Here is a 27,421-nt window from a genome sequence, read left to right as displayed (position 1 = left end):
GTCTGGAGCCTGAGTTTTAGCATCTAGGCTCAGTGGCTGTTGTTAATTCTTGTATGAATGTTAAAATACCACTGCATGATTTGTTTTACTACTGTGTGATATTCCTGTCCTTCAGTGATTACATAGGAATTTAACAAGTAATTTTCAATATTAATGTTCCAAGAACTGTCTTTATTTGATCCCATTTATCGTAAATTTATTGCCCATTTTTGGCTTAGTTCATGTGAGGTTATAGTTCAGCCTTTCAGAGACTATAGCTACTTTCCAGGTACAGAGCTGAGATCAGGGCCATTGCCATATTGCATAGGACTCCAGCAGCATTAGTATTTTACACTGATTTTCTTTTCCCCCAGTTGTTCTCTATGCCTCATTGAATCTTGCAGTGATTTTACTGTTCATTTTAAGGCTTTAAAAAGATTTTTCCCTCTGTTAAGTACTTGCCTTTCCATTTACTACAGGTCAGAATTTGACAGCACTTCTTTACTGTGCACTGAAGCATGCATCATATTAAAAGATGCACAATAAGCACCAGGCTTTCCTTGCCATGTCTCTGTAGTGATACCAGCTCCAGGAATACTTCCCTTTGGAAACATCTTAAAGCATTTTACAAGAAACTTAAATATCAGACACATTTTACAGATGAGTAAACAAAAACACAAAGGAATGACATGATTCAACTGTATTAAACACAGCACATAGGTCTCCCATAGCACAACCTTTAGCGTCCTGAATCAAATTTTCATGGACACTACAGCTGCTTTGTGAATATAATAAAACAAGAATGTTTGTAGTATGTAGAAATTTGCCTAGTCAGTAGGGGTTTGGGATTTTTTGGTTGGGTGGTTTAGGAGTTTTTTGTGGTTGGTTGGATGTTTTAAAGCAATTCAGTAGTTCAGTAGTTGCTCTGGTGTGTGCGCATATACTAGAAGGTCTTCATGCCAAGAAGGAGGTTTTTAAGTAGTGAATTGCTTTGCTGATTGATTGTCTAGCTGCATCCAGCATAACAGTTCAAGAAAGAGATGTGGATTTGAAAGGCTGTCTCCTTGGCACTCTTTGCTGATGATACGAATCTGTAAAACCCAGCAAAGGTTTAAACAGGTTTTGACATTTTCTGTCCTTGAAAAGAAAACCTCTTTTCCCTTCTGACATTTCTACCTACAATCTCTCCTATTACTGTAATCTGGAGAATTTAACCCAAAATGTACAATTTTGGTGGGTTTTTTTTGTTTTTTTAGTTTTTTTTAATGTAGACTATTGAAAGAGTCCAGATTTTAATGAACAAACCAACTGATAAATAGCGAAGTGTTTTCCTGATGGTAATGTTATATTCTGGTTTTATCTTCTTGGTTTTTACTTTTTGTCTTTCTGTGGCTTAAAGTATCTAAGGCCAGGGAACTTTGAGTTGTGTATTTGGAGTTCTGTCTTCAACTCTTGTACAACATAAACATAAGCCTCTAAATTTCAAATTAAATGCTAGACTACACATGACAAACTGCTTCAAATGGGACTTTTCCTGCTAGCTTCAGTCTTAATATTGGCATTGTTCCCAGCATATGGCTGAGTGGTTCCTGGTAGTTGACTACACTATGCACTTTAAAGAGGAAGGCAACAAAGGTCAAGTTGTTCATAAAATCATTAGTGAAATGTCAGAAACAATTTAGTCTAAATAAAATATTTCCCTGATGATCAGAAGTACCCATTATAAAACATTACTTCCAACTGCCTGTATAGAATTCATCAGATAAGAACTGGGCAGTTGACAAAGAGAATTTTTTCTCTGTAAAAGCAGAGAGAATGAATTTGTTTGTTTGAAATACAGACTCTGACAAACTAATTTAACACAGTTTTCATTGTGAGCCCAAAGTTAGCTTGCAACGTGCAAAAGTCTCTCAGCATGCCATTGAGTCTTACCTGGTGATGAAACACTATGAGGGTAAAGTTCAGTCCTTTTCTAGTTTTTATTTTATTCTTTGGAAAATAAGTTTGCAGTCTGCTCCTCCATCCTGTCCTTCAACCCAAACATGTTTTTGTTCTGAGGAAGGAGGCAGGAATCCCTCCTGCACTGGTGTCAGGGTGTGATGACCTGTGGTACAAGAGAAGGAGCAATTGATGCAAATACTGAGTCCAGTGAGGGAAGTAGAACTTGATGTGAGAGATCTATGAATCCTTTGACAGGGCTTAAATTTGTATTTTTAATATGAAAAAAAATACAGCTATTGAGACTGAATTGATCTCAAAGGTCTTTATAATTCAGATGACTATGACTATTTTAAAAGCATGAGCTGCATGACTTACCTTGGTTTGCAGAGCCAAGGCAGATTGATGTTTGCAGCTCTGTTATACCTAAAGATTCTGTATGAATAAAATATTTGACACTGGTTAAGGGGATATATTATTGCATGGATGGCCCTCGTCTTTTCCTCTTTTTATAAAGTATTTGGTCATTAATTTTTCTGGGACTCATGGTATGTCACTAGTACTAAAGTACCTTCTTTGAGGGACTCAGTTTATCAGAGCTTATTTACGCACTTCTCAGACTCTGTAACCTTTGAATGACAAAAGTGAAGTTTCTGTCTAAATTAGTTCCGGGTGCTTTATGTTACAACCACCTTTTGTAATCATATGATTACTTTTTTAAATTCTGTATGATAAGAATGCTGTAATTCTAAAACAGAAAATCCAAGTCTCTTCCTCCTGGATCTTTTTATTATAATGAAATTAAATACAGATGATTATATGCATATTATTATAATGAAATTAAGTACACTGATATGACAGATTACAAATGCAGAGACCTTTTTATACTTGCATGACACACACAGTGATGTGGTACTGGATTAAGATCTTTCAAACAAGACACTGATCTCAGCTTACTGCAACTCTCTTTGTATTTTGGTACACAGCTGCATCTGAAAGGATGCACTGTGGATTAGAAAACTGGCTAAGCTTGAAGTTAGATTACTTTTCCCCTTCTCTCACAAATGTGGATGAAGACTAGGTGGTTACTGTACATACATTTCTATGCACATAGTTTCCCACAGATGTATTGTGTACTCTGTTATTCGTGTTAAGATTTTCTGTGGCATCAAATATATATTAACAAAATAAAAGCCTTAAGACCACCCAGGCTGGCATTCACTTCAGCAGAACATCAAATTAAAGTAGGTTTAAGCATGTTCTTCTAGAAGCAAGACAGAGGAGACAAGTCATTTTAATAAAAAAATCTATTTACCTTGTTTATACAGAAGAACAGAATCTAATTTATTTGTGTGCCCATCTGGACTAGATTGCTCATTTTAAGTTAATTTAACAAATGATAGACTGCTACTGGCCTTTTTTTTTCCCCAGGAGAAGAGGTTGACAGACAGCTGTGCAGAGATGCTATCTACCCAATCCCCGTTGTCTGCGAAGCTCCATGCCCAAAGGACTGTGTGCTCAGCATGTGGTCTGCATGGTCCTCCTGCTCACACACCTGCTCCGGCAAAACCACAGAAGGGAAGCAGATGCGTGCCCGCTCCATTCTGGCCTATGCAGGTGAAGGTAAGGTCACATTCTCTAGCAGACTCTCATTTGATTGTGAATTCTCAACTGGTTTGTAAAGTCAAAGTAATTTCTTGATCGACAGAAACAAATTATTAGGTGGAGTTCTGGTTTTCAAATACAGAAAAAAAATTCTTTTATTGCTTATCTGACTCATCCTATCTAAAATTGTTTTGAAGAGGTGATTTTCTTTTGGTTATTTCAGTTAATGTTGCTATTTTCCATTATTCTGCATTATTTTGCATTATTTTGCCTTGAATATATGGTTCTCTCATTTTCTATTAAAATTAAAGGAAATAATTCATACTATGAAGACCTCTATGAAAGATATTTATAGAGGATTGCTAGTAACCCCAATTTGGGTCCAATTTGGAAGGATGTAAGTATGAATGGTGTAAAGATGAGGGGTTTAATGGGTTCAAATGCTAAGAAGTGGCTTCTGTAGTTTCTTAACTCAAGCTGGTAACTAATTTTACCACACTAACATTTTTGTTCATGGTAAGACTATGGGTTTACCCTGCAAATCCTCACTCATGATTTTCATTCATGCAAATGGTCCTCATCCATCATCTACAGCAAATGCAAGCATCTACAGCAAAGAGAAGACGTAGCTGGAATACAAAGAAGAAGAAATCTTAGTTGTGAGTTCACAAAATCATAGAATGGTAGGGATTGGAAGGGACCTCTGGTGGTCATCTAGTCCAACCCTCCTGCTAAAACAGCTTTGCCTCATGCTTTGAAGATCTTCTGTGTTTTCTGTAACTGGATTCACTTTGGTCTTAACTATTTTGAGGGGTAATTGAGCAAGTGTATGCTATCTGTAACGTGGTTCTGAAATGGCTATGTCAGGTGTGCCAGGGTCCAACTGGTAAAATGATGCAGTGTTGGGAACAAGGAGATATAACCACCAAGGTGTACATGGAAAACTGACAGTAAAGTTGTACGCATCCAGTATAAAAGGATTATTTAACATTTAAAAATGTTAAGCATTTTATTACTTCAAGTTAAGAGGAAATTAACTGGAAAGTGAAAGCTGCAATGTATGGAAGCAGTGAAACAGAGTATCTGTTTTGAGAAGTCGAAAAAGGGGTGGACTTTATTGTATGCCAAAACACTTCTCTGTTTGCAAACACACTTAACTTCATTGGTGAAACTATACTGTGTACTTGGCAGAATTTGTGTAATTATGGAGAGAAAAAAAAATGTAGCAGAACAGGCACCGTCAACATTTTCTCTGAAAAAATAAACAGCAACCTTCACAAGAAGACAGGCAATCAGAACTATACTCATTTTAGTAGGTGATCCAAGCAATAAATTACTTAGATGGATCTATGTAACAAAGTAGAAATGCTCATAAAATAAGGGACAAAATTTGGTTTATGTTGTTACTTATTTTTTAGTGTGTCAAACTGACTTATTTTGAGGGAAACACAGCTGCATTTTCATACGATAATTGAAATAAACATGTAGTCATGTGCTTCTTTCTTCTCCTTGTAGGTTAAGATAATAGACTGTTTTTATATGCTTATGCGGTTTTATTGGAGACAGAAATTTAACAACCTGACAAGCATGCCCAAGAAGTGAAAACCTAAATCACCCCAGAAAATTATTCTGCTTTCTTCTGTTTCTTTAAGTACTCATTTTATTATGACTTTGATGCATAACACAGCTGAAGATAGTTTACAAGGCTGCAGATGGAGCAAAGCAGTTAAGCATAGACTGGATTTTATGTATGTGAATTTTATTTATGTCTGTAGGGCAATGATCAGAACCAAAGCTGAGTAATCACAAAGACTGACAGGTCTCAAACCACACAGATAATAGTGGAGAGATCCCTAAACTACTCTGAGAAAGCTAACTTCATTACCTAGGTGGTGTAGTGTTTCAGCTTTGCTTGAATCCTGGCCTCTTTACCACTGTGCTTTTTTTAAGGATCCAAGCTTCTATGTCCACCTACCTTATAACAATTTACTCACATCTTGGTCAGCTATCTTCAATACTGTGTACCTTTGACTACAGACTCCAGAGAGTAAAAGTTTATAAAGCACCTCCAAGGCTTAGCATATTGTTACAACACTAGCTGGAAGGTAGTTTTCACCTTTGCTTGTGTTGTATTTGAAATCAGTTTGGCTGTTATTTTTCATGCTTCAATGAAATGAGAGTTATTATCATCTTTCTCCTCATATGTCTCTTATGCCTTTTAGTCATTTGCTGCATGACAAATAACTGAATGGCTTTTCACCTGAAGAAGTGAGTGACAGGGATCAGTGTTGTTCCCAAAATATAAAGCACTGATGGTGTAGTTGGTGCTGGGAGGTCATTTTATGTTCTGATGGCACAGAATGTATTCCCGTATCGGAATGTCTGTATCCTATTGATAAAAAAAGGAAGCTCCACATGAACCTTTTTTGGGGAACATGCAGTTCTCAGTTCTATTCAGAGTTTATTAAAGATGCTCATTAGTGTTGATGAAAACTCCATAAACATAATATATAACTAAAAATGCCAAGTCTTATAAATGTAAGAGAAATAATCCCTTTTACACATTAAAACTGAGTTCTGAAAAAAACCCTATCAGTTCTTCTCAGGTGAGCAATCTCACAGGCGCTCCCATTTCGGAGTTTTGTGCCTTACCTGAACTGTTGGGTTTAGAGACAGACCAGGGTGGGTAAGACATTTCATAGTAATTCCTGTGTAATATAGCCACGGTGTTTGAGAGTTTTTATTCAGAACTCAATAGGACAAATGTATTGTATGTAATTATGCACAATTCCTATGATATCAGAATGGATATTAATTAATGAAAAAACATGCAAGTGTGTTGCCAGTTTGTGAATAAGGTTAAATTTGACTTCTAAGACAGCATAAGAAGCCCAGGTTTGCCCCTGTGAGTTGATCACATGCATTCTTCTCCTAGTCATGAAGAATTCAATCTACAAGCCTGGGAAGATCAAGGCTTTGCAGACATTACATATGCAAAGAATGCTGCAGTCTCCAAAGGCATCTGAAATGCTTACTTCTTGGTTATTGGGATGCCTACACATGAACATCCCGTTAAAATTTTTGAGGGCTTGTAATCATCTATGAAACAAGGTCTTCTGTCTTCTGTCATCTTCTTGGATGACTTCTTGTTGAAGCATTGTCCTTGATTGTTCAGTTTCTCTCCTCTTTGAAATAAGAAATGCTATATCCTGTAATTTTCTTTGTTAATGTTGGCAGATGACTGGCCATGATAGAAATATGTCACTTCACACTTAAGATCTTATTTTTCTTACTTCCCAGCTATCTGAGCTGCTGAATTGGTTTGAAGAAACCATCAAGTCAGCATAATTATCCACCAGGAAACATCCACAGTATGATCAGTTTTCATGAATGACTTAGAATAGGAATAATTCAGCAGTATTGCAATAATTCCTTGGTGACAAAGATAACTTTACTGGAAAAAATGAAGCCGTTACTAAATTATGGTAGTGACTGAGTTTTCTGATGAGCTCTGGGTTATTACTGCCTCTCTACCAACACACTGGCGTCTGATCATGATCATTACCTCATTCAGAACAAAACCTCTCCCATGTGGTCAAACTGTGTGCTGCAGAGCCTCAAGCACAGTGTGGTCACACACATCTGGGTTGGACTTATTTGCTTGCATTCAGTGGAGAGAGAGAAGTCTCTTTCCTTAAGATAAAGAGTTTCTGTGTTTTGTGAGATGACTCCTTGTGGAAGCTGGTGCCACAATAACCATTTCTGATGTCTTTTCTGAGATCATTGTCCTCAGCTTGAAGGCTTGAAAGGTGAAGCAATTTATAAATTTGGCTGTTTGTGAGCCTGCCTATGGTGGTAGCTCGTCTCTGTCACTGTCAAATACATCTTCATGGTACAGTAAGAAATTTAGGAAAGTCACTGCCTCAAAATATAAAATGACAGCAAAGGACATTATGATGTTATCTGATACATCATATGGTTGTTCTGCATAAATCTAAGAAAGGCCTCAAACACAGCTTAGCCTGTCTCTTGTTTGTAAGGTTTGTCTGTTTCATATTTTTCTGGTTAGGGTGTCTGGTTTTTTATATTTCTGGTTTTTTATATTTCCTGCTTAACAATAAATTTTATATAATTAATAATGAGCACCAAGACTACATTACAGAGGTCAAGGCTTGAGAGTAAAAAGTACTAAATTAGTCCAATTTTTTTTTCTAAAGAGTAGATATGCAAATGGATTCTTTATTGATTATGCAGTGTCATTGATTGGTGCTGCCAAATCAGTGTCATAGACCATACTTTCCAAGTTTTATCAGTAGTAAGTGACTGATACTGATTTTGGAAAAGTAAAGGTTGAAAACAAGCAAACAAAAAAACCCCAAAAGTCAAATATAAAGAGGAAAATAATCTGATTAAAAGGCTTACTAAAATGAGAATGGAGGGTGATTTTATTTAAAACACTCTCTTTTGGCAGGGATGCCTATGCATGGTACTGTCTCACTGTGCCTATTGTATGCTCATATATTAGCAAACTTAAATGCCAGTTTAATTTACTGTGACCTCATATATCACAGATTATTACACATCAGCTGACTTAGTGCAGAATATCAGTTGTCCATTTCATCAGGTATTCTGTTTGACAGGAGCCCATAGCTCATACTTCTCATATATCTGCAGGATTGATTTACTGAACATAAAAGGAGTACATGGATCTAAAGCGTTTCTTCTCCACTCTAGGTAAATCATGGTCGATACGCTTTAAAATTCCAGTTAAAATACCAGTGCACTTTCACAGTTGAAAAAAGAGGAGTTATACTTAGGGCTTTAAAATGTATTTACTCTTCTTACAGTTGTTGGGTTTGTTTGGTTGTAGTTTTTGTGTTTTTCCGATTCCAAATAGCGGTGCTGGTAATTACATCTGAAATCATGTAACTGAATTAGGATCAGTTTTGGAGAGGACAAGGATTTTCATTCTTTTTAACTGATTTAATCTGAAACAGGGTTTAAAAAAGTCCTACTTACTTCTAGCACTGGGGAAGCAGAATTTTCAGACTAGACTTGCAAAGGCTCTGACACCTCTGTGTGGAGGTGAACTGAGGGAGAGGACATTACTGTACTTCCCCTTTTGCTCAGGAGCCCTTCAGTTCAGATTCATGCCTGTAAAGTGGCATCTGGGAATCAAATCCTATCTGTGAAAGGATGCGAGGACAGACTTCTTGTCTCCCATGGGTGCATGCTAGCTTGTGGCCTGTTCTATATTATAGGGCAGAACTGCTTGATTTGTATAACTGATACACACCAGCTGTGGAAGCATACAGAACTGACACAGGAGATCTGTACCAACAGAGCAGTCTTTGTCTGCGTGTGCTTACCATCTCTGTACTTGGGTAGCACAGGTGCCTTGAGGAGAGCCCACCTTATTCCTAGGGCAAGGAGGGAATCACTAACACCTAAGTCTAGATTTCAGATGCACCTATGTTGCATCTCTGTTCTCAAATTTTAAAATTACTTCAGCTGCTTGGAAATGCATAGATAAAATCAGATACATTTGTAAAATGAGTGACATCAAAATGATTAATTAAAATGATCCTAAATGTTTGTAAAAGTGTTACGCATTTTGACATTCAGAAGTTAGAAAGACAGTGTCACAAAAACACAGACCTACAAAATCTAATTTTGAATACCCTGGAGTGAGATGTCTTACCTATCCCCAGCTCCAAATCAGACAGAAAAGCAACCCAAGTGTGTAACAATTCTGTTGAAGCATTCGTATCTCTGCTATTATATGAGTAATATGCAAGTCTCTCTGTAAGGCTAGCCTTTCATTTCCAAGAGTGCTTTGCTTAAGGATCTAAATCCATGGAGAAATGCTTCAGCTCCAACTGTTTGTTGCACTTTGAAATTATTTTAGTGCTACCAAGCAGTTATTTACAGTCATCTGAACATGTATGATATGAAATGCATTTAGTATTCTATGGCCTTTTTCATATATTCTGATGGAATTAAATGTCTGTTTTATTTTTTTCTGTGATACTCATGCATATTTCTGTCAAAGCTGTCTTCCTTTGGTAAAATGCCCTTAAAGTAGAGCAGCACTGATGTTGTTAACCCTATGCAGTTATTGTAAAGGGCAACTCTAAACTGCCAGTTTTCCAGTCCCTTCTGCTTTTTCTGTATCTATTTTAATTTGAGGAAGCACAGGGGGATGCTGGTTTCCTGCAGAGAATGGCACTCTGATTTATAAATAAATAGTATGGGGATTTATTATTTTATATTTTATTTTTATTATTATGAAGATTTGGCACTAGAGTTGTTTTATATCTCAGTAATGTTATTTCCACACTTTGTTAATTCCTCATCTAGTTTTTTACCTACTGGTTAAATGTGAACAGAACTGGATTCCTGCTGAGCTGCAGATATTCATGCCCCAATGTTTTTCATTGACAAGTCAATGTCAGTCTCATTGTTTCCCTAAATATACATTCTCCCATAGCTGTCAAAACTGAATCAAAGTTGTCACTTTATTCTCAGATGCCTTAGGAACTGGTGGCTATGGGATCTGTTCCTGGGGAGACATTACTTCATACACACACCCCTTTTATTTATGAATTTGCTTAAATATTTCCCTTGTGTTTCTTCTTCAGCTAACATCAGGCAGAAATTAAATTTGTAACCTTTCTCATCTATTCTAAATTCTCCTTTTTTAACCCTTACCGTGGGGAAACAAGTCTAATCTCCTCATGTGGATCAATTCAAATAATTAGTGACTTTACTGTCTTTGATTCTTTTATTATTTTTTTTCAAAATACAATCACTTCCCCAATTTCCTTGCATATATTCTTATCTGCTGGTGTTGGCTGGAAGATTTTTTTTTAATTTCCTGAAAGAGGCTCCTTGAATAACTTGAAAAAAAATAATATTATTAAATAACCATAATTTTGCTTTAACATTTGGCATTTTATTTCCTTTTTCAAAGAAAATATATAGGACATTTTGTGTTGATGGTTTGCATATCGATATACATTCTAAGCAGATCTGAATGGACATGAGTTGCATCCATTCTGCGCCACAAAGTTTGATTCCAGTCATTGTTTAATTACCTGCCTTTGGCATGACGTCTCAGTTAAAGAGATGTTTACTGGTCTTTGGTTGCATCAGTATTTTTTTAGCCCAAAGTCAGCAGTTAGAAATCTCTCACTGGAAATAATCTGAGAGTTTGGGGTTTGTTCTGTGGTTTCATTGGAGTGGCCCTTTCCTCCTGTTTGCTGCAGATCCAGACATCACACAAGAACAACTTGAGTTATTTTCACCCTTGTGACACTTAAGTTACATGTGTTGGAGTACTTGAATTATCTATTGTTTCTTTGATTGCATTTAGTTGTTTGTTTAATTTCTCTCAACAATAAGTGCTTAAAGCCTCTCCCTCCTGCATCTTTGTAGAGCAGACCCTCGAGTTCAGTGTTGAGATTTAAAGGCTAATACGCTTGGTGTGAGCAGGCATTTCTCTTTTTAGAGAAAAGTTAGATGGCTTATCTGTAGTAACTAATAAAAAGCTCTTCAGTTACCTTTCTTGCTGTTCTTGTTTTTTAGGAAAGACTAAAATGTTGCTTAGGTTTTCCCTGGCTTTGCATCAGTTGGAGAAAGGAGTCCTCTTGTTCCTGTGTAGGCCATAAATATTTAAATTATTTCTTAAGCCTATATTCTGTCTATCTGATAACCCCACAGATCTAGTAGACATTCTACAGAGATATGCACCGGAGATCTAGCAGATACATTTCTCTAGGGCAAGACATGTTGTAGCCTATGGGCATGCCTGGCAGGAAGGACTTGAACTGGTGGAAGATTGAGAGATGAGATTAGCTTTGAAGTGCTTGAATATAAGAAACAGAAGATACTCTCTGAAACTGGACACAACAAAGATGGCATTATCTGAGCTTTTCTTCACAATTATTGACACTTGAATGAATTTTAATCTTAACCTGCAACAGCCTTTGTTATCTCAGTCTGGACCTAAATTGCCAGCTGTGCCATCCTTTTTGGTAATTATGTAACATGGATAAATATCCACTGGGAGCTAGGACAGAGCTCCAGAATATCTTTTTAATTGATCTGAGAATTAGATATAAACAATGGTCTCTAAACATGTATAACTAAAATATTTAACCATTTCTTCTGCCTGGAGCCTTCATATGTCCTTAAGTGATCTGTTGCAGCAGCCCCTTTTAGAGAACCCCAAAATAAAAATACTGTAAATTCCTCCAAGCACATTAGTGTTTTGAAGAAGTTGTGATTATTAGAGGATTTTGCCCACATTTACATTTACTGTCCGTGTGCAGCCTGTTCTGGGTGGTCTGTTGACTGAAGTTTGACAAAGTCAATATTTGGTGTATATAAAGAGGAAGAAAAAGGAACAGCATTTCTGTAATGTTATCAAAGTGATCATATGTAATTAATAAGATTTCAAAGTGGTGGGTTTTGGGTTTGCCTTTTTTTTTAATCAAATACTTTATTTCCTTCCACTGCATGAACTTTTGCCCTGCTTTATTGTTCCAGGAGGAATACAGTGCCCAAACAGTAGTGCGCTCCAGGAAACGCGCAGCTGTAACGAACACTCTTGCACTGTGTATCATTGGCAGACTGGCCCATGGGGACAGTGCATAGAGGACACGTCTGTTTCTGCTTTCAACTCCTCTGCCAGCTGGAATGGGGAGGCCACCTGTTCCATGGGGATGCAGACGAGAAAGGTCATCTGTGTGAGAGTCAACGTGGGACAAGTGGGCCCAAAAAAGTAATGATCTTTAAAAATATCTTCATGCTGTAATTAGCTTTGGATTTTGCTGCTTTATATCACAAATGGCTGCACACGAAGACCAAAGAAACAAAACCTCTCCTTCCTCATGTTCTCATGAGAGAAGAAGCCATCTTTTAAAAATACAAAACTGAAGCTGCAGGAGGGCTATATAATACCTTTCTCACTATTGATTTTTATGGATTATATTTACAGTGGTGACTCTGCTGATGGCTGACTGACTACTAAATCAAATTGGCTCCTTGCCATCATCAAGATAAAAATCTTGGGGTATGTGTGTGATGTGCAAGTGCATCACCGTTTCCAAGATCCTTGTGCACCTTGTGCTATGTGACTTAGTGCAGTTCCATGCAAAAATACTGCTTTGTGTCTAAATACATGTGTGACTATTGTAAGTGCCTCTGGTCAGAAGCAGTCCAAGGAGGTGAAGCATGGTGCAGTTTTGAAAGGGCATTATTTTGAAACATTGGTTTGACAACCTTTGTGAGCTTTTTTGTGGTTTTTTTTTCCTACATACATGTTTTTTTTAAGAGATCCCTTTGGCCCAATGATATAATGTTACAGTTTAATATATGACCAGGGTTAAATACAGATTAGCTGCTAGTAAAATGCATTTGATAGTATCTTCATACAGTTTGGCAGCCTGCAAATATATCCCACTCAGGATAGATTCAAAGCTGGAAGAACTGAGCTGATAGCAGAGGTCATTTAGAAAGTTCATGAGGCAGCTATTCTCACACTAAATATTTGTGTGATGCCTGCCATTTGGTACTTTATTCAGCAGTAGACTTATTCTTAATTTACTTTAAATGGAAATACGGAGAATAATACCAGCACATTCAGTAGTCTAAATTGTTGTGCATCTGCATTAAGCTGCCATTCCATTCAGTCATGATACCATTATATCACTTATTTGGTACTCATTTAACATTAAAACAAACAAACAAACTAACCCCCCACAAAAAAAACAACAACAAAACCACACAACAAAAAAACCCAACCAAACAAAAAAACCATAATGATTTATCTTCCTTTTAAAATCTGTTAATGTCTCTGCCTTTGATTTGACCTTAAATTTTTGGGAGGAGGACTGTTTATTGTGTCATAGATTAATCCTGTGACATGAAGGGGGGAAAAAAAGCCTTTGTTGATCCTTCAAATTGTGACATTAAAATCACTGAATCGTTTTTAAATACCCAGACGTTTAACATGAAAATGTAAATGGGAAACCTTGGTTTAAACTCTCCTTAATAAAAAGGATTACTGTGGTATGATACAATCAATATTATTGGTCTTATCTACCTCACAAGTTACAGACTGCAGCTTGTATCTTTTCTGCTTAATTTGACCTTGAGTAAGGACTACAAAAAAAATCAATACTTCACTTTAAGCAACATATACTAAATACAAACAATATAAAAGATAGAAATGAGGTCCTAATTGAACTAATTGCCTTGCTCAAGGATCTGAAGAGGTATTACATGGTCAGTGTTCCTGAAAGATGAAGTTCTCAGTGAAATACTGAATGTGTATAATTCAGCCTTTTTTTCTGCTTATTGTTTCTTTTGTTCTTTAAGGAAAAAAACATCAGTAAGCTAATTTTCAATAATTTTCAGAAGCATTTTTAATTTTAACCTTAGAGAAATTTTTGATAAGATAATTTGTGGCAGATTTTTAATTTTTTTTAGTAAGTGTACTTGGCTATTTTATGAATCACATACAAACAAGGCACAATTTGACTTAAAATTTTAGAGAGCATTCAGAGAGGTGATGGAGATTTATGTTGCTATAGCCGTATTTCATGGTCTTTCACATTGGTGTTTTAGGGGAGAAAAGAGAAGGGGTAGAGATGTCATTATAAGAAGGCACCAAAAAGTTGGTGCTGGTTCACAGTAATGGATCATTCTCTTGAGAAGCTTATGTGAATTCACAGGAAGAAGTAGAGATAACAGAGCAAGGAGACTGATGAGGGGTTTGAAGGGCACGTCATACAAAGAGTGGCTGAGGGAGCTGGGGTTGTTTAGTCTGGAGAAGGGAAGACTGTGGGGAGATTTTATGGCACTCCACAACTACCTGAAAGGAGGTTGAAATGAGGCTGGTGTTGGTCTATTCTTGCAAGTAATAGAGACAGGACAAGAGGAAGTGTGTTTAAGTTGTGCCAGAGGAGGTTTAGAGTGAACATTAGGAAAAACTTCTTTACTGAGAGAGTGGTGAGGCATTGGAACAGGCTGCCCAGGGAGGTAGTGGGGTTGCCACCCCTGGAGGCATTCAAGAAGCTCTAGATGTGGAGCTTCAGGATATGGCTTAGTGGTCATGATAGTTGGGTTGTGGTTGTATTCAATGATGTTAAAACCCTTTTCCAGCCTTAGTGCTTCTGTGATTCTATGATGGAGTTAATGATCTAGGAAGTGTTATTACCGAAGAATATGTTCTGTAAAACTGCAACTGAGCTTTCTTCTCATTTCCTCCTGCTTCCTCTCCCACACTGCACAAGCATAGTTCTCCAGTGACCATGTTTTCTTGGTAATTCATCTTTAGACTTGCCCGTGTTCCCCTTCAGCCTGGCAAGAATGATGCCTATGCAAACCGAGCTTCCCCAGCTGCTCCAATCCAAATATAAAATTGGCCTCTCATCTACCTGGTCCCAGATGCCCAGCAGCCACAAGAGGCAAAGCTAGTCATAATAATGTTTTTCTGTAATGAGCCAAAAGCTGCAAAATACGGAAGTGATCTTTTTCTTATCTCTGACAGTCCAATGTATGCTTCTAGGGCAATAGTAATTTTGAATTTATTTTAAAGGTTTGCAATACTTCTGCAAGAGTTACTGTATCATTCTGAAAACAAGTATTGCAGCATAGAGAGTTGCTTGTCTGTCCTTGATGAAAAAACAGGAACACAGAATGGGCAAAATGACCTGGGTTAATAAGTCCCATATGTGGCAGTCCAATAATCCTTTTTATATGCTGATCAAGCCTCTCTCTAAAACAAGCAAGATTTTCTGTCTCTCCTGAAAGTCTTCCCCAGTCTCATTGATCTGGCAGTTTCAAACCCTTTTTGGGTTTCTCTCATAATTGTGGCCTGGGTTAATTGTGTTACTTAGTTTAAATATGCTTCATTCTGGAGTTTATGCTTCTGTTCAATCTATAAAGAGCTAAAAATGTATTTGCTAAGCTAAACTAGATAGCTTCTCTTTATAGTCATTTGGAAGCATGGAAATAACACTCAAAAGGCAGAGTTTGGAATGGTGAGTGAGGAATGATAATTTTATTTAAGTTAAATCCCCAGGTGCAGAATGCATTGGGCTGGCTTGCTTTCACCAGATATATTTAAATGCTAATAGTTTTTTATTTTTATGGTCCATCCTGGTGAATTCTGGGCAAGTAGCACTCCCTCGTGTGCCTGCAGGCATTCAGTACCTCTTGTGATTCACCACTTCACTGCAGAATGTTTATTTGATAATGAGTCTTTTTATTTCTTTATTTTTTTCAGATGCCCTGAGAGCCTCAGACCAGAAACTGTGAGACCTTGTCTGCTTCCCTGTAGGAAAGACTGTATTGTGACTCCATTCAGTGACTGGACATCATGTCCTTCTTCATGTCAAGAAGGTAATTTTAGCCATTATGTGACAGATTTGAAGAAAAAAAAGGAGTTGGACTAGCAGTCACTTTTGGCAGAATGTTTATACACATCACTTTCTGACAGAGGGCATATAATAGCTGGTGCAGCAGCTGTAGGGAGGACATAAGTGAGTTTGCTGCAAAGAATTTATTTCTGCACATTTTCTGTATGCATCTGTTTGGGTGTTTTTCCAATTCTGGCCTGCTTTTGTGTTACAAAACCCACTTTGTACCTTGTGCTAAAGATAAACTAGTCATGAAGCTAACACACATCCCTTAGAGTGACATCAAAACAGATATTTGTAGAATTGTAGCATTTGGACTGTTGGGTTGGAAGATGGTCAGATTTGGTCTTTGGAAGTACATATGCTGCTTGCTCATCAGAAAAACCTGACGCTTTTTATACCAGAAGTTAGCAGCAGCATAGAGGAAAAGGCCTGGGCATCCTGGTGGGACAGAATGATGACCATGAGCCAGCCTTTGTGGCCAAGAAGGCAAATGGCATTCTGGGGTGTACTAGAAGGGGTGTGGTGAGTAGGTTGAGAGAGATTCTCCTCTTCTTCTGCTCTGCCCTGGTGAGTCCATATCTGGAATATTGTGTCCAGTTCTTGGCTCTCAGTTCAAGAAGGGCCTCGGGGAACTGCTTGGAAGATTCCAGCACAGAGCCACAAAGGAGTGCAACATCTCCCTTGTGAGGAAAGGCTGAGGGGTGACCTCATTAATCTTTATAAATACGTGAAGGGTGAGTGTTGGGAGGACAGAGTCAGGCTCTTTTCAGTGATATCCAATGACAGGACAACAGGTGCACAGAAAGTTCCACGTGAACATAAGAAAAAAACCTTTTCACCATGAGGGTGACAGAGCCCTGGAATGGGCTACCCGGAGAGGTTGTGGAATCTCCTTCACTGGAGTCATTGAAAACCCACCCGGGTGTGTTCCTGTATGACCTGTTCTAGATGGTCCTGCTCTGGCAGCAGGGTGGGACTCGATGATCTTTCAAGGTCGCTTCCAGCCCCTAGCATTCTGTGATTCTGTGGGAGGGAGGGAGGTAGATAGATAGATAGATAGATAGATATGTCTGCATATGCAATTTTGGCTAGTTTCTTCTACTCCAAGGAAAACTGAAGGAAAGTTAGTAAAAATCATCATAATTTAAGTTGACATTAATGGTCTGATTTAAACATACATTCCAGTATTTTTTACATACACTTGGCAAAGCTCTTCAAACCAGTGCAGATCTCCTCTGAATTTTTTACTATATTGAAATCATACATGAAGTGATGAATGGCTTAATATCGCCCCCATTTTTATGCCTTATCTCTTTTTTTCTTTCTTTTAAGCTTAACAGGAGGTGTTTGTCTAATATGTGCTATTACAGACAGACTCTGTAATACCCCATATTCCACAGGGTGCTAATCCCTGTGTGGGAGGTAGTGATTGCTCACAGCTACCATGTTATTAAAATACAAGATACTGTTACATCAAATATACATGCTTCCAGTGCCATAGCCAATTCTTCATGCTTTATAAAAGACACAAGTACAAAGGCATTTTTGCAGTAATTCCTATTAGTGCTTAGTGTATTCTAACAAATAATAATCGTATAAAAAGTTAGTAAGATTAAATTCATAACCTTTGAAAAACAAGAGAATTAAGACCATTGAATCTGGATCTGTGAAGTACTTCTTATTAACTATTGTGTTATTTTGAAGCAGTATTAATCTTTCTGACATATTTCTGTTGGGGCAGACCATCTTGGACAAAAATACCATCCTTTTCTGTTCTCATTTCTGAGGGTTTTAAGAAAGTTCTTGGTGCAATGAGTATATCTTCATGAATATTTACTACAAGCTAGCATGTAGGCTTCTGTAAAACAGTATATTTGTGAACCAACACAGGCATTTTGTCAATTCAGTGAGTCAAGCTCCTTTTATACCACACAAACGATTTTTATCTCATAGGGTTTACCCATTTGTGTCAGCAAGCTGGTCGGCAGCTTTGCTAGGCTGCACGTCTGTCTTGCCCCTCGTGCCAGCTCCTGGCATCTCCTTCAGCTGATTGCCTCGGGAGTGGAGGGTTTCCTCTGTGCTGAAAAGTGGCCAGGTGGTGGAGAGCGACCGCTGGTATTCTCCTACCACTTGCTCCTAATTACAATTGCTTGGCCGTGCTCCAGCACACTTCTGTGTTCAGACAAGCTGCATCTGCTGCAATAACCCACCCAAAGCTGATATTGGCCCAGTCAGCCAAATGTCTGTGCTACGGCTATCTGGGGGAAAAAAAAAGAATGAAAACCCCCCAGACCAAATCCCAACATTTCTACCAAGTAATCATAGAATATTTTGAATTGTAAGGGACCTTTAAAAATCAGCTAGCTTAACTAACCCACCTGCAGTGACCAGAAACATCTTTAACTACATCAGATTGCTCAAAGCCCTGTCCACCTTAACTTTGAATGTTTCTGGACTTGGGCTTTCTACCACTTTTCTGGGCAACTTGTGCCAGTGTTTTGTAAAACCCTAATTGTAAAACATTTATTCCTTACCTCCTCTTATTTAGTTTAAAACCATTACCCCTTGTTCTATCACAACAGGTCCTGCTGAAAAGATTGTCCCTGTCTTTCTTATATGCCCCTTTTAAGTATTGAAAGGCTGAAATGAGGTCTTCCTGGAGCCTTCTTTTCTCCATGCTGAACAACCTCAACTCTTTCAGTCTTTCCTCATAAAAGAGTTCTTTGAGGGCTCTGGTCATGTTCACATCCCTCCTCAGGACCTGTCAAACAGGCTTACATCTTCTGTCCAGAGATGGACACAGTACTCCAATGGTGTATCACTGGAGTGAGGGCAGAATCACTTCTCTTGACCTGCTGGCGACAATTCTTTTGATTCAGTCCAGGAAGCCACTGGCCTTCTGGGCTTTGAGCACACATTTCTAGCTCATGTCCAGATGTTCACCCACCAGTACCCCCAACATGACACAATATTTGTGTGTTGGCTATTGCTGTGGAACTAATACAGATTTATGGCTTTTTTGCCTGAAGGACTGACTGAAATAAACATTTCTACAGGAACTGTTTACTGTTTATTAGGTATAATTAATAGCTACAGTTAAAAACTGTAAACTAATTCCAGAGTGGAATTTACATGCAAATAATTATAGCAGTCTTACCCTTTGAAAAGTGTAGCATCAAGCTGAGGAGGTTTAATTTTTCATTTTACTTGAATTGTATATTCATTTGTTTAGCATTGCTGCTACTCCATTCTGTTTAGTTCTAGTTCCTGGCCTTTAGCTGAGGTTAAAGTGTTTTATCTATGTCTCAGTTTGCTGGGACAAATTGCTGCAAGCCATTAGCAGTTTTGAGGACAACTGACCTGGTGAGTATCCCACACTGTAAACATTATACTCAGTCTAAAGGGGGAAGTTTCCTAAGGAGAAGAGAGCCTCCTGCTTGGGCTCCCGCTCTTGCTTGGGTTCCTCCTAACTCTGTTCCTCTTCCTTCTCCTGCTCTTGAGGATTGCTTTCATGTTTAGTGTGATTGCTGTACCTTCTTTGGACTGAGAATAACTCTATTTACTTCACATTGCCATTGATATATGTTTTGTTGTTTTATTAAATCTGTTTTCATTACAACCCTTGAATCTCCTCACGCTTTCCTGCTGAGGAGTGGTCATCAAGTGACAGAGCAACTGCTGTATCTTAACCCCAGATACAGACTAAACCTAGACAATCTATTATGCTTAATTTTCTGCTTATGGACAAAATAAGATGTCAATATTATAGTGATCAATTCAAATACCTGTTATGTTAAATCTCATATTTACCCTAATTACTGTCTCCTGTAGTAGCAGGAGAAACAAGCTCTTCTACTCTTTGCAGGAGGTGTGACAGTAAAGAAGCAGTCCCGTCACCGAGTCATCATACAGCTCCCTGCCAACGGTGGTCGAGAGTGCCCAGACTCTTTGTTTGAGGAAAAGGAATGTGAAGCTTCTCCTGTCTGCTATAGCTACAGGTAGTGTGAATCAACTAAGGACAGCTTGGACATGAATTTTCAACTTGTACTCCCTCTATAGCTTGTTGAATTCCATTTCTTAACAGGAGGTGTGTTTCTACTACGTACTACAGCTAAATCAGGGTTTCAGAATAGATATGTAGACTCTGGGCCCATAGTAAATCACTGTTTCTGTTCCACTTCCTTTGCAGGAATATTGCAACAACTAATTACTTTTCAGGATGAATCTTTCCTAGCAACTTGTTTGGCATTCTATACAGTTAAAAATGTCTTCCTCATAAAAATTATCCAAAGTACTGAAATGCAGCCTCATCTGTTTAGGAGAGCTGGGTTGTGCTGCCCCACTATGCACTGTATCCTTCATCTTTACATCACTGTCAGTCCCCAGATAGCCAAAACTGTTCCATCAGTGGAAATCTGCATGTAACTGCTGAAGAAAAGTTCTGGGCAGTTTGCTGGTATCAATCTGAGTGGTGTGGGAAGGGCTAGATGTCCAACAAGATCTGACTGTTGGTGCATAGAAGGCTTAGAAAATTTTGATTTACTTGACAAAACAAGAAAAAGAGGGGGTTTCTGATGTGTAATAAATATCAAACATATTTATTGGAAGCCAGTGTGGTTTTTCTCCACCTGCTAATTCCCATGAAACTACTCTTTGCTTCAGAGGTACAAGTAGAATTTAATCTTATTTTACCAAAACTACTAAGAATAGATTAAAGAAACCTGTTCCTTTCCTCATCTAGCAAGAATGATCATTGCAAATTGATTAGGAAATCAGACTGTATGTAACTGAAATCTATGAAAGGCTGTGAAAGAGCATTGGGAAGCTACCAAAATCATACTCTGAACATCAGAGAAATATATCTTGGGAACTTTTTCTAGTCTATACCAGAGTCAGAGTTACATCTCTCAAAACGCTGCCTGCTTCTCATCTCTTTATCACCTTCAGTATCGAATTTTAGCTGAGTTAGTGCATGCTAATGTTCTGAGCACAAGAAGGAAGAGATGTTAAGGAGTAGCAGATGAGTTTATTTACATTTCATGACACGAACTAATGCTGAACACATTTTCTGGATGTTTCCTTTAGCATCTTTCTGACCTGCACACATGCTACAGTAGATGGACTCCCACATTCACCTTGGCTCATGTCTTAGATCAGATACTGGCCTGCAGAAGCAGGTTGCAATGACACTTGAGGTGCGAAACCATCTAGATGATTATAAACATGAGAGCAGCTGATGGTTTGAAGCATGGATGTAGCTCCTTCCACTCTGAGTAATTCAAACAATAGTACAATTTAAGCAATACAATGTTGCATTTGTTATCAAAGCTTTTTCTGCAAGTTCTTTTTGTCTGTGTTTTATGTTCTTTTTTGACATTTCTTTGTCACATCATCTGTTAGTGTGTTAATGCTTTCTGTTAACGTTTAATCCTCAGATTGTGGTTTGTATTCTCTGTTCATTTGTTAGCTAATTTTAATGTGCCTTTGTACTTTGAAACTCCTGAAAACAGTTTGATTTCTCTTTCCTCCTTCACCTCCTCCTTCCTACCTTGTATTTTTAATAGCTGAAGCCTAAAATGAGAAAAAAAAAAATATTAAAGGAAGAAGGGAAAAGTTCACATTATTATTACTGTTAGCTGTGATTTCTCTGTGGCCAGTTAGTAACAATAAACGACAGCTTCTGATGGTTTCTAGTACTGTCCAGCACTTGTACTGCCTCAGTTTTGATGTCTGCAAGCTTAGATGGATTGTTTGAAGTTGACTTCTTCCTCCTCCTTTCAGGTGGAAGACCCACAAGTGGCGCAGATGCCAGCTGGTACCATGGTATGTGCGCCAAGACAGTCCAGGAGCACATGAGACCTGTGGGCCTGGGCTGCAAGCAAGAGGTTAGACCATTTGTTTCTGTCATTTATTCTTCAGAAATGCCTAACATTTATTTATTATAACCTAACATGAATTTTATCTATATTTCTGTGCACTAGCACTGAATGCTGCCATGGTATAGTGCCTCCTAACCAGTATTTGGCAAATGTTTTATTCATAACATGTAATTGATAACTTTCCTTTTCAATATAGATATCACATTAGTCACTAACTGTATCATTGTTAGTTTACATCATCACCCCTAACTGCAGCAAGTTTGAAGAGGTGATTGTGGGAAGTATATTTCAAAAAGAAGAAAACAGAAAGGGATGGGTGACTTTACATGTTTGTTTTTGTGAAAAAGTTTGTGGAAATTCACCTCCAAAAATGTTAAAGTTTTGACATGGTGAGGATATGAAGATATGTTTATGGGTATAGCCGTTAGACTGAATATAAGATTTTGCTCCCCCTATGTGTTTGTTTGAAAATTTGAGATTAGAGAGCCCTACAATAATTTTGAGCTGGAAAGATGCTCTGAAGGTCCCTTGGTCCCAACTTCCAACACAAAGCAAGGCCAATTTCAAAGTCAGATTACACGCAGAATAGAGCAATTTGCTCAAGGTCATGTCTCAACATATTTGAAATATCACCTGGTATGGACAGCCTATCTATAGCCTTGCTGGGCATTTGTTCCAGTGTTTGTCCAGTCTAGCACTACATTTTATTTTCCTATTATCTAATCTGCAATTTCTCTTGCTACAATTTGTGATTGTGGCCCCTTACCCTTTCACTATGTACCTCTGAGAACACTATGCTCTCTCTTCTCTATACCCTCCAATTAGGAAGTTGTAGAGAGCAATGAGAGCATGAGAGATGCAGGACTTTGCATTTACACTGTTAAAGTTCAGTGCCAGCCAATTACTCCAGGCTGTCAAAGTCCTCTGAATGGCAACCCTGAGCTCCAGGTAGGTATTGACTGCTCCTCTCAAAATGGTTTTGTCGCCAAATGTGCTGAGGATGCTTTCTGTACAGGTTGCTAAAGATGCTAAACAGAATTGGCCTTGGAACTAACCACTGAGGTGTAGCACTCAACCAGCTGCTGGTTCGACTGCAAAACCACTGATCCTTTGAGCCCAGTGATCCAGACATTTCCCCACCACTTCCATTTAACAGCAAATAATTTTTGCATTTAAATTCAGCTTTACTACCACCTGTCTTTACAGAGAATTTTGTGATTTTAACAGAATTGTGTATGTGTGACTATTAAGTATTGTTCGAAGCTGGATTTAGGTGCATTAAATGAATTCAGTATGAAAGGAACTGCAGTTCCTGCTTGCTGTGTTACAGTAATTGAATTGCTTTGAACTACTAGTCAACCCTGAATTCCAGGAAGGATTTGTCTTTCCTTTTTGCCTCTTCTGAGTGCTAGCTTCTGTCTGTTAAAATAATATTGGCTCAGCAGATTGTGGAATTTCTGAGCAAGGACACTACTAACTGCAGAAGTGACGTGTTCAGGTCATTAACTTCCTTGCAGTATTAGAGAAGGTTATGGTATACTTTAAAAAGTCATAGAGTAAATCTTCAGCTAGTAACTCCTGCCACTTACTCAGAAAGTGATGCAGGAGATCAATTTAGGGCTTATCGCAAAATGAAACCTGAACGTATTGCCTGCTAACACAAAAGACTTCTAGCTGTGGTAATTCTTTCAAAGGTCTATCACTAATGCAATCCATTTCTAGCAGCTCTGGAGGATACATTCAGATTACACACTGAGAAAATAAGATTTCTGTCTTTCATAGTAGGAGTTTGGGTAGTACAAAATGGTGTCTTCTGTACTTACGTGGTAGTAGCTGAATCTCTTGACTTTGCCCCAAAGTCGGTTACTAAAGAGGCAGCTAACTGCAAATGGAGATTTATTGTTCTAGTGCCACAAGAGTTTCTTTTTAACTGTAATCATGTGTAGTGTACACACATGCAGAGTAATACATGATTTTGGAATAGTTAGCCATATAAATTTCAAGCTCAGTAAAATGACTGGCAGAATTTCCCTCTGGTACTACCCAGAGTTTGATCTTGTAAAGGATGATGTATTGAAGGAGTAGTCTCGTTCCTACAAGCAGATGTAATGTAAGTAGCTCTCCAGTGTAATGTGGTCAAGTGGTAGGATGAGCAATTGTTAATTAAGAGCCCTGGAAGCAGCTAAACCTGATGAGATTGGGTGGTTTGGGTAGAATTCTGTAAATGTTTCTGAGATCAGCTGTTAGAAAGGGAAGAATTTTCATTTGCTCCTGCATTTTATTAAGCCTATCCGACGTACAAGTTTTATTGTACAGTTCACAGATGACATTATTGGACAACTGAAGATTATTTTGCGCCTCAGTCCATGTGTCAAAATACAAATCTAAATATTGTCTAGCCTGTTGTGGTGTGAAAGCTACAGGCATTTTAAATATTAATTAAAAAAACCAAACAAACAGAGCCTTTTTTTTTTTCCCCAGCATTTTTCCACTTATGTAAATGATGTGAATTAACATAAAATATATTTTAAAACAAAGGTGCATTATGTGTCATGACTTAATGTTTTAATACCTGACAATGTGTTAAATATCTCCTACTATCTAGCAATATAAACTAACTTTAACTTGGAAAAAAGTAGTTCTGCAATTCTAGAGATTATTGGTTGAAGTTTTATTTCCTTTGCACCTCATAAAATTGCGGTTTGAACATGGGTAGTGTGTTTTATTTGTTTTATATAATTTCTCTTCTACACAGGGCATTAATATATTCCCTTTCCCCTCTTACTTTTTAAATTCTTCCATGAAAATAGCCCTGTATGAACTTTGAGTGATGAGCATTATTTTGTTTGGTCCCCTACACAAGAATTGATTTCATGCAAGATGCTCACTGAAGGGAGGCTGACCTGAAAGCTGCCCTCTGCCTGACAGATCTCTGCCCTGGACAGTATTAGAAAAGTTTCAGTACTTTCAGAAGGAAGACTTTGGAAGAGGTTTTGTCACCTCTCCTTGCAAACTCTTTGTTACCTAATCCATACTTGGCTTCTCATAAATAAAATTCCTACAGATTATGGAAAACTTTGCATGATAATATGAAACTTTAAAATCTGCACCATATATCATTTATTTAAAGATTATATTGTGATGTGGATACAGAATAGAGTGAGATACTACTGTCCAAGTCTTTTTAAATACCCCAAAATGGGGAAATTATAAACACTGAAATATGAAATCTGTTTGGCATAGCGTTGTGACACTGCATTTATAATGTGGTAAAGGCATAGAGATATTTTAAACAGAACATTTAACTGGTCATTTCTGTATAAGCATTTACCATACTGCAAATAATTGTAGACATAGCAACATTTCTTTTTCAGTTGAAAGAGTTCTCTCTCAAATCTCTGATGCTCATAAATGTTGAAATCACACATTCATTTGTGTGTTTGTGATAATTTACTTCTGATGACAAAGTGAAACAATAATCTTATAGAAGTAATCTCAGCCTTTTGGTTTCCTGTGGATTGTCCTTTCATTTTGTCTTGATACTCAGCAGAGCAAGTAATTGCATTTGTGTCTGTGGGAGCAGTTCTCAGTTCCTCTTTCTCAGTGCAAGGGGATATTGCCATTGCTATTAGTTTGTCCTATTTCTGATCTGATTGCCTACGCATAAACGCTGTCACACATATTAGCAAATGTGTTAAGAACAGGAATGTACACTAGGGAAAAGGCACATCTGACTATGCATTCATTAGCAGTTTATTTTGAACAGAATACTGTTCATATTTCACTTAGAGAGTTAAATCTGAAGGGAAAAATAGAAGTTGGAAACAGAATCATAGACTCATAGAATGGTTTGGGTTGGGAGGGACATCCAATGGTCATCTAGTAATCATTAAAAGTAACTGGTTTGGTGTCTGATCTCGAGTCTCCGAGTGGCAAGAGCATATACAATTCTTGCTTTATATCAAAACTTAATTATTTACATTTCCATCCTTCAGCTACTTTATGGCATCAGTTTTCCTCGGCAGAAGAGATCCTTGGGTGAATCATAGTGCTCAAAATTGTGATTCATTGTTAAAGACAGCTCTGTTTCTGTCTGTCTTGTATAACGAAGGTTTTGCTACAAATCATGTCAGTTTAAATGAACATCTCACAAAATTAGAACTTGGGCAGAGGGAAGAGAATAGAAAGGAATGAGGCAGATAGTCATGGCAATTGCATTGAATGTCTATGATGAATGAAAATTTGCAGTGGTGTTACAGGTAAAATGTCTTTCAACAGTGGATGAGCACAGCAGGAATGTATTGTAGAACTGCATTAAATTAAGAATTCTGACTATCTTTTGTTCAAATTCCTCAAGAGAGGATATAAGGATGGAGCTTCCTTTTGACCCTACCCAACAAGAACAGGAAATGGAGAGAAAAGCCAAATTATACTACAATACTTTTTATGTAGTGTTTCTGAATTAACAAGAGTGAATTGACCAGATGTCATGATGAGTCACCTGAAACCTAGGAGGGACAGACACAGAGTGTTGGCAAATGCAAAATGTAGGGTGGGGGGAAAGGTTAAAACTGGCAGAGGGTAACTGCTTCATTGAGCCAGGTTACAAGTATTTGATTTGAGGTTTGGGGCTATAAAACTCACTGTGAGAGGAACCTGCTCCAGCTATGGTGTGCTGAGAGATGCTGCTTTGCTTTTTTTAAAGGCTGACATTTTTTTATTTACACACACCCACACCCCTTCAGAGTAGTGGTCTGATTGGTGAGATAGATTAATGTATGATGTTAGAAATTGTGAACACCTCAGGCAGCTATGTGCTACATCTTAAAAATCTGTGTTGCAAAACCTCGGATCCAGTGAATTCTGAAGGAACTTAGAAATGCAGTTCAAATCCCTTTTGAATTCTAGGAAACTTACTAAAAAGGCTTGTTTTGCCAGTAGCTTCTGCAGATTGAACTAGGGCTTGTTGGACTGCATCCCAACGCTACTGAAGAGGATGTGTAGCAGATGAGAAGCTTGAGTGCTCAGACCGCAATAGCCTAATCGCATCATGATGTGTATGGATGGATGCACATAGTAAGGGCTATCCCAGTGACCGAAAAGAGATTTGCTAAAGGATGCACAGCCTGCAGTCCTTGCCACCATAAATCTTCCTCAGTTTTGTAGGAGGAATGGTATGAAAACTGTGAAATCTGTCAGCATATTCTGTAACAACAAAAGGAAGGTTATTTATAAAATCTAAGCAGAAGCTTAAGTAGCCTGCCTGTCAGAGAAAGTATCTCAATGTTGCTGGGATTGGCCATCATTAAGGAGCTGACCCCAAGCTCTCACTATACTTCATTTGCAGGGTGCATATAGAGTTATTTGAAAGACAGCAAAGCGAGGGAATGTCAGGAAGCTTCCCAGCATGGCTGTGAGCACACATAAGGAAGCTTTGCAATATTGTTTGAGCTGCAGGGAGGCTTGGAGGCAGAACCAGCGGTCAGAAGCCCTTCCCTCTTGCTGTGGCTAAGCAGGGACAGAAGCCTCTCTCTGGGCATCATTTATGGGGGTGGGGGTATATGCTCATGTGAAGACTTCATGCCCTTA

General features: G+C 38.1%; 1 protein-coding gene across 1 annotated transcript in view; it reads left to right on the top strand.

Annotated features, from left to right (window-relative positions):
* THSD7A (thrombospondin type 1 domain containing 7A) overlaps window positions 1-27,421 on the top strand; it is a 240,960-nt gene that overhangs the window by 161,445 nt on the left and 52,094 nt on the right. Inside the window, exons 8-12 of the mRNA XM_009898916.2 lie at window positions 3,349-3,540; window positions 12,073-12,307; window positions 15,818-15,933; window positions 19,819-19,951; window positions 21,735-21,838. Of these exons, the coding sequence (XP_009897218.2) occupies window positions 3,349-3,540; window positions 12,073-12,307; window positions 15,818-15,933; window positions 19,819-19,951; window positions 21,735-21,838 (780 nt within the window). The remainder of the gene's footprint in view (window positions 1-3,348; window positions 3,541-12,072; window positions 12,308-15,817; window positions 15,934-19,818; window positions 19,952-21,734; window positions 21,839-27,421) is intronic.

The sequence above is a fragment of the Dryobates pubescens genome, chromosome 4 (genome assembly GCF_014839835.1).
Source record: "Dryobates pubescens isolate bDryPub1 chromosome 4, bDryPub1.pri, whole genome shotgun sequence".
Classification (NCBI taxonomy): domain Eukaryota; kingdom Metazoa; phylum Chordata; class Aves; order Piciformes; family Picidae; genus Dryobates; species Dryobates pubescens.
This window is presented reverse-complemented; position numbering and strand designations above follow the sequence as displayed.